The sequence below is a fragment of the Buceros rhinoceros genome, unplaced genomic scaffold, assembly GCF_000710305.1.
Source record: "Buceros rhinoceros silvestris isolate BGI_N320 unplaced genomic scaffold, ASM71030v1 scaffold2861, whole genome shotgun sequence".
Lineage (NCBI taxonomy): Eukaryota > Metazoa > Chordata > Aves > Bucerotiformes > Bucerotidae > Buceros > Buceros rhinoceros.
The window spans coordinates 127,152-145,317 of NW_010392365.1; the positions used below are offsets into that span (position 1 = coordinate 127,152).

The 18,166-nt window shown below is 40.0% G+C and overlaps 1 protein-coding gene across 6 annotated transcripts in view; it reads left to right on the forward strand.

Moving 5' to 3' along the window:
• The window catches only part of LOC104500726 (plasma membrane calcium-transporting ATPase 2), a 173,169-nt gene that overhangs the window by 119,615 nt on the left and 35,388 nt on the right, over positions 1 to 18,166 (forward strand). For all 6 annotated transcript variants that reach the window (XM_010144422.1, XM_010144424.1, XM_010144423.1 and 3 more), the window contains 5 exons: positions 2,737 to 2,978; positions 3,521 to 3,755; positions 9,567 to 9,746; positions 10,772 to 10,859; positions 17,903 to 18,009. In XM_010144422.1, coding sequence (XP_010142724.1) covers positions 2,737 to 2,978; positions 3,521 to 3,755; positions 9,567 to 9,746; positions 10,772 to 10,859; positions 17,903 to 18,009 — 852 coding nt within the window. The remainder of the gene's footprint in view (positions 1 to 2,736; positions 2,979 to 3,520; positions 3,756 to 9,566; positions 9,747 to 10,771; positions 10,860 to 17,902; positions 18,010 to 18,166) is intronic.

The window sequence follows — 18,166 nt, forward strand, 5'->3', positions numbered from 1 at the left end:
AACTACATTTAGATACAGCACAGCAGGGCGTTCTAAAAGCCAGCAGCTTCTGCAAAGGATTGTCAAGAACAATCTGCAAGGAGACTCGTTCTGGCATATAGATTTTGAGCTGAAAGAGTACAGAGGGGAAGTGCTCCTTGCCAGCTCTCACCACCATATGCTTTATTATAATGTAATGTACAAAGAGTATGGAGACAGCAGCTGCTCGAGAGGGAGGTGGCCACTTGGTAGAGTTTGAAACCTTTCTGAAATGTCTGTTCATTTTCTTCTCACTGGTGGTTTTTTTCCCTTGCTTACGTATTAGCACTCTAAAGGCATTCACTAAAAGAAATCTCTTTTTAGACCACAGTAAGAGGAGGAGAGTGTGAGCTATTTTTTGTTGAAATAAAAATAATTTTAGGACTCTAATATTTATTTTTATGCATTGGTAAATGGGGGTAGATTTTTATTTTCTCAATATCCATTCACATCAAGGCATGATGAAATCATACGTATAAATTAACTATTGCCTAGGATTGTGCGCCTTTGATGAGAAGAAATGTCTGTCTGTCTGATTTCCAGCGTGTGTTTGTAGTGGCTTGGTCACGTTCACAGTAAATCAATGTCAAGATTCACCAACTTCAGTGGCAGGGAGAACCTAAGCATAAATGAGGATTTAGATCTAAAATGGGAAGAGTTTGCTATGGGATGCACAGAGAAATCAGCCTTCCCTAGCATCACTACCCAGAGAGTGAAGCTGATCACCTGTTGCTTCAAGAAACCTTTGGTTTAGGATCTGTGTGCCCATAATGTTGTAAAAATGAACCTTTTGTATTTAAACAGAACTGCATTTTAAAAGGTTTTTTTTCAACTTCGGAGATTTTCATAACCGCTGAATGTAACGATCCTTGAAGAAACACATCACTACAAGCACTCGGGTTTTAAATTAGGGATTCTTAAGTGAATTTGAGAATCCATAGGGAAGTTAGATCACAGTATAATGGGCTTACAGCAGGGCAAGTTGTTAGAGCGTATACTAAAAATAATAGGTTAACATTTTTGCTGTGTGTCAGTGTTTTACATTGACCCTGGAGTGGTGCTAAAATGTCATAGCAACACAAATGTGACCCATATAACTCGGTAAAAATGATGGTTCATATAGAAGAATGACGTTACAAATTTTTTTGGAAGGGTAAATCTATCTGAGACAGAGATTTTTAGATTATTATGTATTTCTCACCATAGATGCATCCATTTGACAAAGAAATGGTATTAAACTATCTGTCCCCAGGTATATATTTTCCTGGTGATAGGAGGTGATTGTTACGGAAGAATCTGTGTTTATTTGCATACTTCAGTTCTAGTCCAGTCTACTATTATCTATCTGACCTTCCTTTTTTAAACCAGCTGCAGTTGGTGGTTATCTGGGATACATACTAATACTTACTTAAAGGACTCCTTTCCTTTTTTGTGGCTGTACTTGTTGCAAGAATTCAAATCTGAGTAGGAGATTCAAATCTGATTAAAACCTGAGCAGGAGTAGTTATCTGCAACTTTAATCATTCCCTGCATTCCCCCTCATCCCACTGAGGGGCAGGGTAGGGATTTCCATCTACTTGGAATTCCATTTCCAAAGTAAGCTGGATTTTAGGGTCCATAGAGAAATTTGACATAGATTCTGAATATAGTCCTGCAGTCCTAATTCTGCAAACTGTGAGGCAGAAATTTGTGTCACATTGAAAATGATGACTTACAGCCACATCTTGAGTCAAATCAAACAGGTTTTCAGTGCAAATTACAGTTGTGTGTCTTTTGGTTCCCATAAGTATAGTTTAGCCTGAACTTAAGCAATACTCTTCTAATTCTGCTGAGTGGAAGACAATAAAAGTTATCAACTGTTCACATGTCGGTCACTGCACTTCAGTCTGGAGTTTTGGCAACACAGGAGGTTTCTGTTTGGGCTGTATTACACCTTCAAGACAGTTCATAAATGAAATGTTTGTTTATATTTTAAGATATTTTATATCTTAAATATTTAAGATAAAGCCTTCTTTGTTGCTAGAAGGACTAAGAATTGGCAGGAGTTGCAAGATGTTTAGCCTACTGCATTTTTTTTATTAAAGTGTTTATTGTCTGAAGCTGCAGACTAAAGTATAGTAATTCTAGATACAGGTACTTTAAAATGTAGAACTATTATTTTATAGATTGTTGGAAGTACCTTTTTCTCTAAGTTTTGCTGTTGTGATTAGTGCACATTAATTTTTATGTTAAAAATGCCTAGTAGAAAGAAAAGGACAGATCTTTCTTTAATGCACCTGTATAACCTTGAAAGCCAGCAAAGCAACATCCTTTTAATCAGGGGAGAAAAGGAAAATCCTCCGCATAGGAGACAGATGAGGATTAATTGTGTTTGTGCCTGAAGAAAGTTACTTCACTTCTCATGATGGATTGCCTAACCATCACAAGCTATTCAACTGCCGGTTGAATTGCCAGTTGAATTGCCCGTTCCTTTCGAAGGAAAGGCAGGCAAGGGACCAAATGCAGCTGTTTGTCTAGAGATGTTTCTTCATTGTCAGGATAACTGTTACAGCTCTATGGATTTTTTGCTAGGTTTTAAAAATTGGAAGGCGCATGACTGCACCATTAGAATTTCAGACCTTGAACTGTCCGCTGTAACTTTGTTATCAATTGTTCAGAAGGCATGGAGTGCTGCTTCCCGTTAGAGAAATTTATATCTAATTTTTGTCTTCTCTTCAGCCTCCAGAAAAAGAGGGTGGCCTGCCTCGCCAGGTAGGCAATAAGACGGAGTGTGGTCTCCTGGGATTTGTCCTGGATTTGAAGCAGGATTATGAGCCTGTTCGGAACCTCATCCCAGAGGAGAAACTCTATAAAGTTTACACGTTCAACTCTGTGAGGAAGTCAATGAGTACTGTCATCAAAATGCCCGATGGTAGCTTCCGAATGTACAGCAAAGGAGCTTCCGAAATTGTCCTCAAGAAGTGAGTTCCATAGATTCATTGCTGTGTTTTTCCAAAATGCAAAACCTTCTGACATGTGGGAATTTCCGTATTTGAAATTTGCGGCTCACGGTAGAAATATGACACACTTTAGTAGTGTAAATATGGTTATCTTCTAATTTTTTGTAAGTGCTCGCTTTTGCAAAACTGTTTGGCTTATTTTCCTTATCACTGGCTAGCCAAAAAGTTGGGTCTGCATTCAGCTGCTTACGCATGGGTTCTTTGCATTCAACCCATGTGGAAAATAAGGATTTTTCAATTTCATTGGAAGTTGTCAGCTCATTAGTTACACGGGTATTGAGGAAATAATGGATGAAGGGCTCTTGGTCACTGTGATAAGTTACAAACAAATTCCCTCTGATATTTCAGTAGTGAATCTTCTAGAAACATAAGCTAGAAATTTAAAGCTTGTCCCTGAAAGAGGGAAGTGTGACTGAAATAAGCCAATAAAAGGAAATGTTTTGCAACAGTCATGCAAAACCAAAATTAACTTATTTTTAATTTTATTGTCTTAAATACAAAAGATGTTCCAGGATCCTTAATGCAGCCGGTGAACCTCGTATCTTCAGACCACGTGACCGAGATGAAATGGTGAAGAAAGTGATTGAACCTATGGCCTGCGATGGACTGAGAACTATCTGTGTTGCTTTCCGAGACTTTAACAGCAGCCCAGAGCCTGACTGGGACAACGAAAATGACATATTATCTGACCTGACTTGCATTTGCGTGGTTGGCATTGAAGACCCAGTAAGGCCAGAGGTATATTGAATTCTTGTGTTATAAAACATTTCTGAGAGAACTGAACGCGGACTCAACTACGGATTTGTTGCAGCTTTTAACTTTTTTTAATTAGCTCTGTCAACGATGATGGAAGTGAGCTTTAGAAATAGGCTTCAGTTGATAAAAAGTCAAATAATTAACCTGATAAAATCCAACTGTTAATCAACAAATATTAATACAAAGCAAAACAGGGCTTTATCAACTACAGAACGGGGGTCATTTAACCTTCTCTCGAGGAGTGGTACACAGTAGGACTGATCAGCAGGACTTTTAGTGTGTTCCCAGGTATTAAAGAATTTTCTTTCAAGTAATGCGGTGATGTGCAATGCAAAGTACAGATGTGCAGTGATTGTAATTGTCACGATTATAACTGCAACGTGCTCGCCCTCCGCAGAAATTGCACACAGCCTGGGAGTTGTGTGTTTTACTGTACCTGGTGCCATTTTACTAAGTGTCTTAAGATATTCAGGAAAACTGGTTTTAATGTTTTATTTGGGCAAGGAGAAGCTTTGCCCTGGAGAGGCTGCAGATTTCATAGACACTAGACTTACATGGCTTGTAGAAACATGGCTAAAATGTCGGCTCGGCTAACTGGAGAAAAGCAGTACTGGGTGTGCATGCTGGAAGCACGTTTCTGGTTTGATTAAGATTTGTTTCTGACCTATGTATAAGGTGCTTGATAATTAACCTTGACAGCAGAGAATTAATTCCATTTGACAGTTTAGAAACAGGGGCAGAAGTGAAATCCCCGAGTTGAAAGTGCTGAGCCTAAAGTGGAGCCACTTCTAGTATCTTTGGTGCTTTTCTCGCCAAACTCAGCCCTGAGTGTGTGGCCACCGCGGCTGCGTAGGCATGGCTGAAGCTGCCTGGTTTGGTGTGAGAGCACCTGCCCCAGACCCTCCTGCAGGTGGGGGAGCGGTTAATGCTTTCCAGTTGTACTCCAAGAAATCCACTCTTGGATTCTGTTGTTATTTCAGTGGGTGGTTAACGCCTGCAGTTTGCTTTGCAGGAAGGTCATTGACAGATAACTGAAATGTCTCATATCCAAAACGAGTGAATTCTGATGGTGCAAAAAGTGCAAGCAGCTTGGTACCAGTCTTTGTCTTTTTTATTCTTCCATCTCTTGTACAGTTTTGCAGGATGTTTTTTAGTCACATCTAAATCTTAGTAATTGATCCTCTGAGAATTGGTGGCAATGCTACTAGACATGTTAGGAATTTTTTTTTACTAAAACATCAGAAGTGTAAATTAATCTGCCTTGTTTCCTGAAGTAATTCATAAAGTAGGCTTGTACATACTTGTGACTGCTGGGACTTTGGAGACTAGCACAGTAGAGTTACAGCTACAGGTACCAACGCAGAACTGTGCTTGAGTGATGAGGGACTGCCCTGGAGTCTTTTTTTTTTTCGTTTCAAGAAGGTTTTAATAGAAATTAAATTTTGCTTAGGTGAAAACTGTGTGATAAACTCCTTATATCAGTGCAGTCATCAGACAAACAGCATCCACTTTATCTGACATCAGAAGGTCTCTTGCTGCTAACCCATCTGCCCCCGCAGCTGACGTTGCAAGTCTTGAAAATCGTTTCAAAATGTTCTGGTAGTCTTCTGTCTGCAATGACCTCTTACTACTCTCAGTCAAATAAAAAATCAGAAAGTTTTTAACTGTCAGTGACCACTAGAACTGCGAATCCACCCTTTCTCCCTCCAAAACTGGTTCATGATACATGTTGCTGGAAAATAGCTTCAGGTCAGGTTACGTGTGGTATGACAGACTGAGGGAAGGGGAGGCACTGGGATTTGCCATTATTTATTGAAAATAGCTGCAAATGATCCTTTCATGTCACTGGTATGAGTGTTTTAGAAGAGGGTGCTCTCATCTCACAGGGAGAAAATTCTTAGGAGCTTGAGGTAAAATCAAAGAGTGCTGCTAAAAATAACGAGGTCAAGACTGGCTTCTACATAACGGATCAAAGAAGATGAAGGCAGGAAAACATACTATTTGCTAGATAATTATTTGAATAATGTACCGAATTTCGTGTAGTTTAACACCAGAATGTGTAAAAATGCTTCTTACTTCATTGCAGGGCACACAGTAAAATGTTTATCTGTTCAGAATTTTACCAAATGTTTGACAGTTGGTTTTGGGGACTTTGTTGATTGGGGTTTTTTTTCTCTTTGTCCCTTTTGACTCTTTTAAACAGGTAATAAGATCATGAGAACATTTAAAACAATGTTTAAATTATCACTACTCCATATATTGGCAAAAAGCAGGAGCAGCACCTTAGGAGAAAGAAATGAATGCAAAAACCCCAAGCCAGAACAAAACCATAAGTTTCAGAAAAACTCTTTGTGTGTGGAATATCTGACTTAGTGGGAATATTGTAATATACGCATACCAAGATGGTGAAATCACCATTGTAGATGCAAGTAGTAAAATGTTGAGTTGTTATAAAGGACCTTACTCTTCTGCCAGAATTAAGTGCACTTTAATAGATAGTCACCACTGGACGATGAGTTTTCAAAGTGCTTTCTGTTGGGGGAAAAAATAACTTAATTAGAAATATTCCTCCAACTGCTATATTACTAATATTCTCAGTATTCATGGATATCAGAATTTATTCTGACAGCAATGATAGATGAGATAATTCCGATGAAACAACCCAGTGTCACTGTCCTGGCAGCCTTTAGTGTCCTTTTAATTACATTCCTGTTTCTGCTGGGGAAGGCTCACTTTTTCCCTTTTCCCTGGGATGACTGTTGGCATTAACCCTTGCAAAGCGGTAGCCTCCTCATTTCCCCAGAGCTGCTGTGGCTCATTGCTCATGTGCATCCTTGGGGCATTTCCAGATGTGCATGCCTACAGTGGCAGCATGGTTTCAGAGATACGAGTGCATCTTCTGATGATGTTGCTGGGAGCTTTCTTGCATGTCCCTTGGAAAATTAAAAAAACTACCTGGATATTCAACAATAATATTCAATAACCAGTCAGTTTTAGCTGGAGCGTAACCACTGGGCTCCCTGCGTATTTCCTAGGTTAATTGAGATCCTTGTTCATGACCAGCAGCTGTTCTTATTAAACATGGAACTAGCTGCTTGATATTTATCTTTTTGTGTGTGTGTGTGGTTTTGTTTGTTTGATAAATATACAAGAGGAGAATAAATAGAACGATGTCTTGTTCCCGTAGAGATTTCTCTGTAGATTTCGACAGTCTTTCTGGATTGATTTTAATGAGTCTGTGCTGCCTCACACTGATTTGCCAACGTACGCCTACAATCTGTTATTTGTGGGAGATGAACATAAATCTCTTCCAAATGTCACCTATTTATTTGTCACCTGATTCTGCTAGCTATTCCTGCATTGGATAATTAGTGCAGGCATGCATTAGAAGGTTTTCTTTGCAGAGAGAAAATAAACCAGAAAATTTAAAAATGTGCACTTTGCAAAACTGATGGAAAATATCTGCTTCCACTGCCCACTCAGTCTGCCAACACTCTTCCTTACAGCAATGAAAAAAATATGAACAATATTTTAACTGTAATTACTGTACACAGTATTAAATCAGATACCACCCACCAGCTGTCCAAAACATGAGAGAAGAGGAAAATAGACTTATTTCTCTAGTTATGTGTGAGATGTATTTGAAACTAGGTTGTCCTCCCATGACCTTGTTTAATAGCACTGGCACTTTCTGTCAATAGGCCTTTTTTTTTCTGTTTGCAATGTAATTTATTTTCCTCCTTTGTGGTTCGTACGCTGTGCCGGTTTTACTGATAGTCATCTAAATCTGTCCCAACCTATGCACAAGGGTCACCACAGTTAAAGAGGATACTAAGAGCATTCCAAATTGGCAAATGGGATAGAGTCAGAATTCTGAAGTGGAAACAGGGTAAATCAGGAGTCGTTTGCTAAGTTATAGATTTAATCTGATTATACGTCCCCTATAGAAGTCTATTTAATAATGTGAAAAGGCTTCAGGTCCAAATAATGTTTCCAGGATGCAACTTGTTGGAGGAATGTTCTCAGTTAGTGGAGATGAGGAAATGGGGAGCTAAACCTCCGTCCCTGGATTTTTTTCTTGGTTCTGTAATGTGTATTGACAGGGTCATTTGGTAAACGACACATTCTGTGGATGCAGTCTGAGGGTGGAGTGATTTTCTTCATGGGAAAAGCACTAGTCTGATCCTAAAATAGGTGTTAGTTTAGTGAGGCAGTTTGGAAAGTAGAAGCTTCACAAGTGCCGTTAATAAGATGCAGAAACATAGTGTGATTAGAATAATCATCATCTACAGTATGGATAGTCTGACATGCAGCCCGTGTCCAGCTCTCAGCAGTGTCACATGCTTGTGGCTATAGAGGAAATGAAAATATCTAGAAATGCACAAAATTAACAGTGTAATGTAGATGGTGGCTCCTTTTCTAAATATTTTTGGTACTAATGGATCTGCTCGAACTGGCACTGAGTGCTATGATGCACTTACATCTATCAAAGGATCACTGCCCAGTACTGAGGTGCTTATCTAAATCAGTCACGTTCTCTTTGGGGAATCTTTTTCCTCTCAGACTGTCACTTGTCCTCTTCAAGCACCTTCTTGCTGCCCCAGAGAAGTGGTGGTGCACCGAAGGGATCTGTCTAGGCTGTTCTTGAAGCGTTAAACACACTTCTGATTCCTCTATGTCAAATAATATTGTTTTTTTTTCTTGCAAAATAATGCTGTCATGATACTGTGAAAATGTAATGAGACTACAGTAATTGGTTAGAGTGATATTTAATAGACATTAATAAATTATCATTAATTATTACATAGTTTAAGGGAACAGAATTTTTTCCTCATCTGAAATTGAGCTATAGCTTTATAGCCTTTCTATAGGCACTGACTTCATATACCCAAATAGCTGTATTCAGAGAGTTTTATTTAATTACTAGGAATCACAGAACCCCACAGAATCGTCTGGTTGGGAGAGACCTTTAAGATCATCGTGTCCAACCGTTCCCCCTTCACTGCCAGGGTCCCTAAAGCATGTCCGTCAGCACCACATCCACACAGCTTTTAAACACCTTCAGGAATGGGGACTCAGTTTCCTAACTCTTGCATATTTTACTTGCAATTTGATTTTTTTTTTAATCAGTTGTATATGATGCCAGGTCAGTAGATAGCTTCTACATTGATCTCATGGACCCTGTTACACACTGAATTCTCTCTCGCTGATGTATGAGCTGTGCAGCAGAAAAAGTTAGTCTCATGCAGAAAGGAGCATAAGTACAAGTCATGCTTCACTTTTGCGGTTTCGAAATATGTAAATTGTTAATGAAATTTTAAACCCGTATATTTGGGAAGTCCTTCTGTTAATCTGCATGAATTAGTGTGATAACTCTAAATTACAATAACTTTTTAGATTATCTTATTGAAAGGAAAGTTTGGATCAGAAGTTGGATGATTTTCTGCGCAAAATACGCATGTTTACAGCTTTGTTGAGTATGTTGGGTTCAGCGTGCCCTGCCTTGATGCTAAAGGTCAGGACAAGCTGCAGAGCACTCCTGTTTATTAAAGTCAGGAGAAGCTTTAGGCAACTGGTCTAAAAATGGTTTGTGTGCTGCTTGACGCAAGATTTGCCTTTCCTGTGGTGTGGCCTCCGTCCTGTGATAGGCAGGTAGCTGTAATGTGCCACAACATGTATGATTTCTTTTTGCTTCACGAATTTCTTAGCCTCCCAGTAATCTGATTGGAAACACCTGACTTAAATTTTATCTCTTATCTGGGAATTTTCTTTTCTGTTACATTGCTTTTACAGGTCCCCGAAGCCATAAGAAAGTGCCAGCGAGCTGGAATTACAGTCCGCATGGTTACTGGAGACAACATCAACACAGCACGTGCCATTGCCATCAAGTGTGGGATCATTCACCCAGGAGAAGACTTTCTCTGCCTTGAAGGGAAGGAGTTTAACAGAAGGATCCGAAATGAGAAGGGCGAGGTAACTCCTGTGCTAAATCCATACATATGGTGAATATGTTATTTAAAGAGAACGCTGAAATGTTCTCCTGCGCTGGTGCATACCTCATGGCGTTAAAGACGGCTTGGAGAGATAGCTGCTGCTTTCTACCACTAGCTGTTTGTAGCTCAAAACACCAGTGACATTGCAGCCTTTACTTCCCTCGATGCAGAGCTACTATCCATTTTGTGCGGGCCCGATTCGGCAGTTTTTAGAACCATAGCACTAGTCTACGAGAAATCAAAACGAAACATGTTAAACAGGTGTGTTAGCAAAGAGAAGGAACTCGACAGCAGTTCGCAGGGCTGTCTCACAAAAATGCAATCCGTATCATGAGCCAGCTCCCCCCATCTCTTTAATTTATACAACTTTACCTAAGGTACTGCCACAGCCGCTCACTCTGAGGATTTGCATACCGATTACTCTTCAGAAGAAGTTTAACTCCTCATAAAAGGTGAAGCTAACGCACAGGCTGATGAAGTCAGCTTTGAAAAGGGAGCTCTGTGCTGTGTCTTTGAGTCCATCATTAATGAATGGACAGTCACTTACTCTTTGCATGGATTGATGGAATCCTGGGAATGTCAGCGTATGCAACAGGTCTATCCTTGTTGCTCTCGATACAGAGAAAATTCTGCCATTATTGGTGCCAAAATGCAGTGAAGAACTTGGATTTAAATGTAGAATGGAACAACACACTTTTACGTGTAAGGATGCTTGATCACCTTTGAGAAACTCCACTGTCCTGTATCTAGAATCATGGTTCTGAGAGGACTTGTCCGTAAAGATGCTAATTAGAGGCTGATTAGACACTATGGCAGAATTCCGACCTTGCCTTCATTTGCAGCACTGGTGGTGGTTGTAGTTTTTCTGTGCTTTTGGAGGAAAGCTGCAGATCTGAGTAGTGAAGTCAATCATCTGACACACGGACACAAGTACATTTTGCCTTTTGCTCATCACAGACTTAACAGTTTCACTGCTTTGGGGTTTTCTGTGTTTCCCCCCTCCAGATCGAGCAAGAGCGGATCGACAAGATCTGGCCAAAGCTTCGCGTGCTTGCTCGCTCCTCTCCCACGGACAAACACACTCTGGTAAAAGGTGCGTGCAGGCTGCCCTCGTGCGCATGCGTGCGTTAATGCCAAAGTTCCTGCCGTATGCTTGGCGCATCATCTGCGTCACAAAATTTTACTGTTACAAATGGATCTGTGTTGTTACCTTTAATTGCATGTCGATAAATAATGCAAAGGAGTTCTCTCAGTCACCATGTCCCTTGTGTTTGTGTTCTACGTGAGCCATCAGATGGAAAATAAGAGGAAACAGGTTGCCAGGGATAACAGGAAACCACTAAGGTGTCTGGCAAGAGGGTGTGGGCAATCTCATGTTCACCTTTTGACATTTAATGGGACTGGAATGAGGGAATCGGACTAGCTGGGAAGGGAAAATGTGTGTGTGCTGGTCAGAAAGAAAATATTGTGGAGAAATAGCTTGTTCTTCATATAAACCAGAGGGGGCATCAATCTTGTGGTCTTAGCCTTTATCTGTTTATGAAGAAAAGGAGAACACACTCATTTAGAGTAAATCAAGTCACTCAGGTGCATCTGTTCTCCCACAATTATTTTTCAAGCGTATTCCAGGATAAAAATCTTTTCATGTTCCAACAGCAGTTACCAGATCACGTAACCAGGAGCTGCCCTCTTTAGCATTAAAAGAACAGAGATGTGTATTTCGAGGCAATTCTGTATGTTTGCACTGGCTTCCTTTAGCTTTCTGGCTGGATTTTTAGAGCCTGTTTTTTGTCCTATGAAAACTGCACCACACAGAGCGTGTTCTCTCACCATCCTGTCTGCAGATGGAATGCTCTATAAAGAGGCATTTGTTTGCAGTTTTCCTTATAAAGCCTTTTTCATATCTATAGCTCACACATCTTGAAATCACTTGAAGTCTTACTCTGTTGACTTTGAAGCTCACCCTTAAAAGGCAGCTGATGAAATCAGAGAATTTCTGCTAAGGAGTGACATCATTTCTGGCCATGATAAGATGGGGGGGAGGTACAGGCTGTGTTTGGCTTGCTGATGAAGAACTGGACTGTTTTGCTAAGGCCCTAGAACATCTACAGAGAGGACTCCGCAGTTCTTGGAGGAGCTAAAGTTCAGGACGAGATCCAGCTGATCAGTTACATTTTTCAGCTGGTAGTCTACTCAATAATTCACATTTAGGTAGGAAATAATTTCTGAATCTATCCTTTTATTGATAGGACTCCATATGTAACTGATTACAAAAGCTTTTGAGCTGTATGTAATTTTCTTTTTAAAACGCCTAAATGACTTTAGAGCAAAAGTTCCTGTGAATTTTAAGACGGGGTCAGTTGGGTCCGTCAGTGTATATGAAGAGTGCTGGAAGCATGGGTCGTTCAGGAGAACTGAGGTATCTCTTAAGCCCTGCCATGCTGCACGAGGTGGGGCAGCTGGAGTCGTACTGCTGATACTCACCCCTCCAGCTGCTGTCCAGACCAGTATGCTACAAACACGTCAAGGACAACCCACTCGAATGCAGGAAGAAAATACTTTTTACCGTTATTAAATAGAAGAGTATTTTTTATCTAGTGTGTTTATTTAATGTCTCATCCTTTTCTAACATCTGATTTAAAATGTACGTGATACAGGAGTACGTATGTAGAATTTATAAACCATACATTTCGAGAGTGTGTGCTCAAAAAGATTTTGCCGATAGACGTTCATGATTGAAAACATTTGGAGAGCATTGGTTTAGACAAAGTAATTATTAGCCCCATAGGTCAGTATTATATCAGCACAAGGTTAGCTGAAGTCTCCTCACTTCCCGGGTGCATGTAAAATACTGTCACAGCTCATAGAGGACGTGCCTTGTACAGCCTGATAGCTTATTTGTTTCAGAAACACACAACAATCTGTGTTTTGTTAAGCCCCATGGGAGTGCTCACTTGACTCATTCAGGATTTTCAAAGATGAAACCTTTGCCAGGGAAAATGAAATCCATAAAGAGCTGAAGAAAATAAGCAAAAATTATTGATGTTTTATAGCATATGCACTCGGACAATTCCAAATATATTTACTACTACCGGATGCCTTCTGCAACTAATACAGTTAATGTTTTAAAGATGTGACGAGGTCAAACGATAGAGCGATTAAGTATCTAATGAAGTTCAAGAACAAGTCTGTGGAAAATCATGATGGAATTTTTTGGCTGGTAATACTCCAAGGGCCATTAAAAGTTAGAAGAAACTATTTAAATGTTCACTAATTTTGGGCCTCTTGTTAAAATGTTATGTTTTTCTCAGACACTTGAGGGATCAAGAGGATTTTCTCTCCTTTGATGTATTCTATCTGCTCTAGGGTAAAAACACACATCACAAAATAAACTTTTTTTTTAATTTAATTTTTAATGACATACAGCTGCTGGAGGGAATATTTTTTCTCCTTAACACAGCACAATCCCACCCAGAAAAGGATCATCTTTTATTTTGCATTTTTGTTTTTACTACTGCTAAGGGACTAGAGAAAGGCATGGTACAGCATTTCCGGCTGGTCGGAGAGTTGCTCTCAAATATTTATGGCTTTGAAGTAGAGGTAGATTGAAAAAAAAGAAAAAGTCAAAATGGTTTATATTCATGAAAGTATTTCGGTGAAACAAAAATGTTAGAGACCTCAATCCAACTGAAATGTAATTTCTTACGTATTTTATGACATCCAATAGTATTATTTAATATTTTTTACCCTATTTCAAAACATAACAAGTAAAAATGCATATCACTTGAACTGATGTGTCCTTATACTATCGCTGAAATACTGTTGATACTGAAATCGCTGTATCGTCACATTGTTTTTTAAAATAGTGTGGGAAGCAACTGTTTAGTCCTGATGGGAAAAATAATCTTCCTTCAGAAGGCATAGAGAAGATGAAATAAATATTCAGTTTCCCAGTTAAAGAAGCTGTGCCTTCCGTTATGTTTAAATTAGGCTGGAAGTGTTCTTCTGTGATATTAAAAACAACTAGTCTTAGGTAAGCCTGATTTCTTAATAAGCAGAAAGGGAACTTTAAAGAAGAAAAGATTGTTAATAATTACCCTTAGCTGCTAAAATACTTAAAACATTATTGGATGGGATGATGTTATATTCATGATCTCATTAATGTGGCTGTGCCCTGAGACTAGGCAGAATAATAAAAATTATAGAAAAGTGTATTAATTGAAATTCTGAAATTAAATAGGAGCATGATGCATATTGCAAATGTTTTTCTATTTCCATTTGAAAGAAAACTTTAATACCTATTTTTATCAGAAGCTATATGAGGAAACATTCAGAAAGTTACCCTGTTGCACCATGTAAAACATCAGCTGCTGCCAGCCCTTCCCTGAGTGCAGAACGTAGAAGCAGTTAGAAGGAAGCAGGAGGTTTTCTGCGCTGGGATCTAGAGTTTTACGGTCCGTAAAAGCCACTGAGGTCTGTGTTTAGTGTGACTTTGGGGGGTGCCATGATACTGTCAAGGTTGCCCTTCTGTGTTTCAGTCTGACTGTAGAAAGCACGTCGCTGGTGCACGTTTAGGACAGCAATCCGGGCGGTTTGGCTGTGGTGTTCTCTGCCGGTCTGGGATCAGGGACTTTCTGGAGCGCTGCTCACTGACCAGTTGCCAGCCCTGTCTGGCACGTTACGTATAATACCTTTACATCAACCTTTAAAGCTCTATTCCTGCACAGACCTAAGCACGTACTTAAAGTGAATTTAAACGTTCTCCTTCCGACGGACTTCCTAAATTCTTGTTAAATTAACAGGGAGCTTCAAAAGGTTTTGAAGTATTAAAAGCTAACCTGGACAGAACACGCCTATGAAGATGTATTACCGTGTCTGTCTGTGTTCAGCTAGTCAAAGGAATAGAGAGGTGTGGGCACATACGGGCTGGTCAACATTACTGCACCAGTAACACCGGAACTGGTGCCCGTCTTTGATGTGCCTTGCTCTGCCCAGATTTTCCCTCTCTCCCAGTTCTGAGTCAATCGGGTCAGGCAGTACAATCTAAACCAGGAATATTTTTCTCCCAGACCCCAATGGTCTCTTACTGATGTGACTCTAAGGGTGACAATGCAAGTAGCAATTGTTTAGATAAAGTGTCATTTGTTCTGCTGTAAAGGGAGAACCTGGGGCTATACTTGATGGTTGTGAACTGAGCTGTGCGTACAGACAGCTCTCGGTAAAGGAAATAGAAGACACATCGTAGGTTAATATTCTTTATATTGTTATCCTGAGTGGATTTATTTTAATCCTTGCTTAATGTTAGGTGGGAGGAAGGTGGGAGATGCAGGATATCTTTCACTGCCAGCTCCGTAGCAGCGCTGGACCTGTTACAGGAAGCTGGTGCCTATAGTGCCCCTCTTGATAACTGAATGTCGTTGTTTTACATATGATCTTTTCCCTCCTCTGAAACAAGCTGCTTGCTCTGAAAAACGTATGCCTTATGCAAGCTGCATGACTCCTCCCCAGATTCCTGCAGCATCAGCGGAATCTGTGTGGAACACACTGTAACGTTATGCTCTAGGTGTATTCCTGTGGCCGTTGAATAAAATTCTTTCTGACAGAGGAAAGTTGTGGCCAAGCAGCTTAAGATGAGGAAAAACACAGCAAAGGCTGTTTTGGGAGGAAGCTTTGCTGAGTTTTGGGAATTCCCTTCAGACCTGTTTTTACTAAAATACTGTATGTAAGCATTCAACTGCAGTAAAGCAGTTTATTTTGAAGAAATGTCCTGGCTGTTAGACATGATTAATTAACACTGAAGCTTCTTTTTAGCTGTTTGGAACGAGTGGGAGGGTGGTGAGGGTTAAAGAAGTGGGCATTGTCTTTGTTGGCAGTCTGACAGGTCGTGCCCTTATTGCTGTTTTTCACTGACCACTAAAGCAGTTGTACTCACAGCTCAGGACTGCGCTGCTTCCCACCTTCCCTCTTCTGTTTGGCCTCCTCACACTGTTTTTAAAATCTCAACAGATTTAATATTGTAAATATTAATATATTTAATACTGAAGAAAATCCTTGACATGAAACCTTATCACAGCTATTAGCAAAATGAGATCAGAGAAAGAGGAAAAATGTAAATGGAGTTAGGAGGGAGGCAAGTGATGGAAAGAAGCATTCAGAAATGTGAGGAAGTGGGGAGGAGGAACTGGTTAAAAAAGTCGGGGATCCGCTGAATCCCAAATAATCACTGCCGTTCCGTGCTAGAAATTTGTCTGAAGTGCAAATGAAAGTTCTACAAAGATCTCTCCTCCTATGAGCAGCAGTGAGGTCCACCCATGCACTGCTGTGGCAGGCATTTCTGGTGGCACTAGCAGTGGTCATTCCGATGACAATGACGGGGTGTGGCTGAGGTGCTGGTGATAACTGAGACCATTTTATCTCTATTCTTACCTGGCTGGTGATTATGCAGTTCTGTGCTCTAGAGGGTGTTGGGCTTATTCTAGCTGCATAGTTTGCTTTAGGGGTAGATACAACTACTAAACCTTGTGAACAGCTGCTAAACCTTGTCAATCACTTAGCTGCATCCAGCAGTTGGCTGGTGCAGGGCAGTTGGCAGCGTAGTCATCAACATTAGAGCGCTATTTATATCTATTAGGAGGTAATTTGTCAGAGCCTCTTCAACTTGATTTGGGTTGTGCTCCCAGCTGGAATCCAGCTGCGAGAGGATGCTCGCTACCTGTTTGTAGCAGTTAATACCATGATGTGTCAGAGATTTTAATGAATTTTTTCAGCAGCTTAAACTATTAATTTAACATCCAAGGATGTGTTAGTAACAAGAGGGGAAGACCAAGATCAATGCTTTTAACAGTAATGGCAGCCGATGTTCCTGTTTATTTGGTACTACCAAAGGCAAATCACCCCAACAAATTGAAAGCTCTAATTATAAGATTTTATCAGAATAATGTGCCATTTATCTGAGTTCACGCTGCCAGTGGGAAGTGAATAGTTTTCTTCTGATTTTCATAAGACTGAAAAATACAGGACTCTAACTGCTTCCATAGTGCACTGCAATCTTCTGGGTGCCTGATAAGCCTGAACCTTGCCAGGAGGCAGCTCTTGCTCTGTAATCTGCAATTTCCGATTTCTGCTTAGTTATCTGATAGGCAAGTTATTTTTTTCCAGAGTAGAATGAAAGCTTTTCACACTCGGTGGGTTTTGATAATTGTTTTTAGAGGTTATGACCTTGTGCAAAATGTGTTGGCAGAAGGAATTCTGTCATTTTTCCCAAGTTATTAATATGGAGAGGTGTTCTTGTATGCTACGCAACAAAGCTGTATTCTGGACTCACTCACAATGGACTCTGATGTGAACATAGAAACATTGGCGGTCAATGATCCCCATCCTACTAAAAAACAGGGCTCCTTCTGCAGCCCTCTTTATTCTTTTCCTTGCTTTCCCCACTTGCATAAGTGGAAAATACATCCCAGCAGGGTAGTTGCATGAAACTTGATTCACCGTTTTCTCAAATGATCTCAAAATGCAAGTAGAAATTATTTTATTCTGTCTATTAAAATGCTTGGCTCCAGGATTTAAGAAACTATTTTATGTCTTGTTAATCATGGTTTGACGGAATCAAACATGTCTGATAAAATGCTAATTTGACTCCAGCTAAATAGAATTTATCAATGGCCGTTGTTATCTTTAGATTAAACTCATTGCCAGAAGGCATCCCAGTAAAGCAGATGTTACAGTTCAGGCTCAGTTTAGGAGAGCTTTAAACATGAACTTAAGTCTTTGGCAAATCCTTTGCATTGATGTTGAATCAGGGAGCTGGGCTGAGATGGGTTTACTGTGAGATATAATTTTAAATAGGAGAAATCTTCCATAAGACCATAATGAGCTGATCTCATTCCCTTTGAATGCAAGTTTTGTGGATGCTTTGATGATGCAGGATCAGAACTTTCCCTGTGAATTCTAGTAGTGACGTCTAGTAGTGTATGGTAGGGATGACCCTGCTTTCATCATCATTTTCCTGAAGAATCTCCTCTATTAATCTCTGTTAACACCCTGTTAACACCTCTGCTATTTTCTTGAGGGCATTTTTATCTTGCTGATTGTTATGTATATGTATGTATACACACACGTATACATTTTTTGCAGGTATTATTGACAGCACACAAGTGGAACAGAGGCAGGTTGTAGCTGTGACTGGTGATGGAACCAACGATGGACCAGCACTTAAAAAAGCTGATGTCGGATTTGCAATGGTATCATCTTGAGCATATTTATTGATGTTTGTGTGGTGATAAATTTGCTGTAAGAGGGTTTTAATTTATTGAGTGTTGAGAAAGTTGCTTGGTTCTTACTTGTCAGTGAAGCAGTGTATTGGAGGGGGCGAGTTGTGTTGCCTCAGAATCTCTGAAT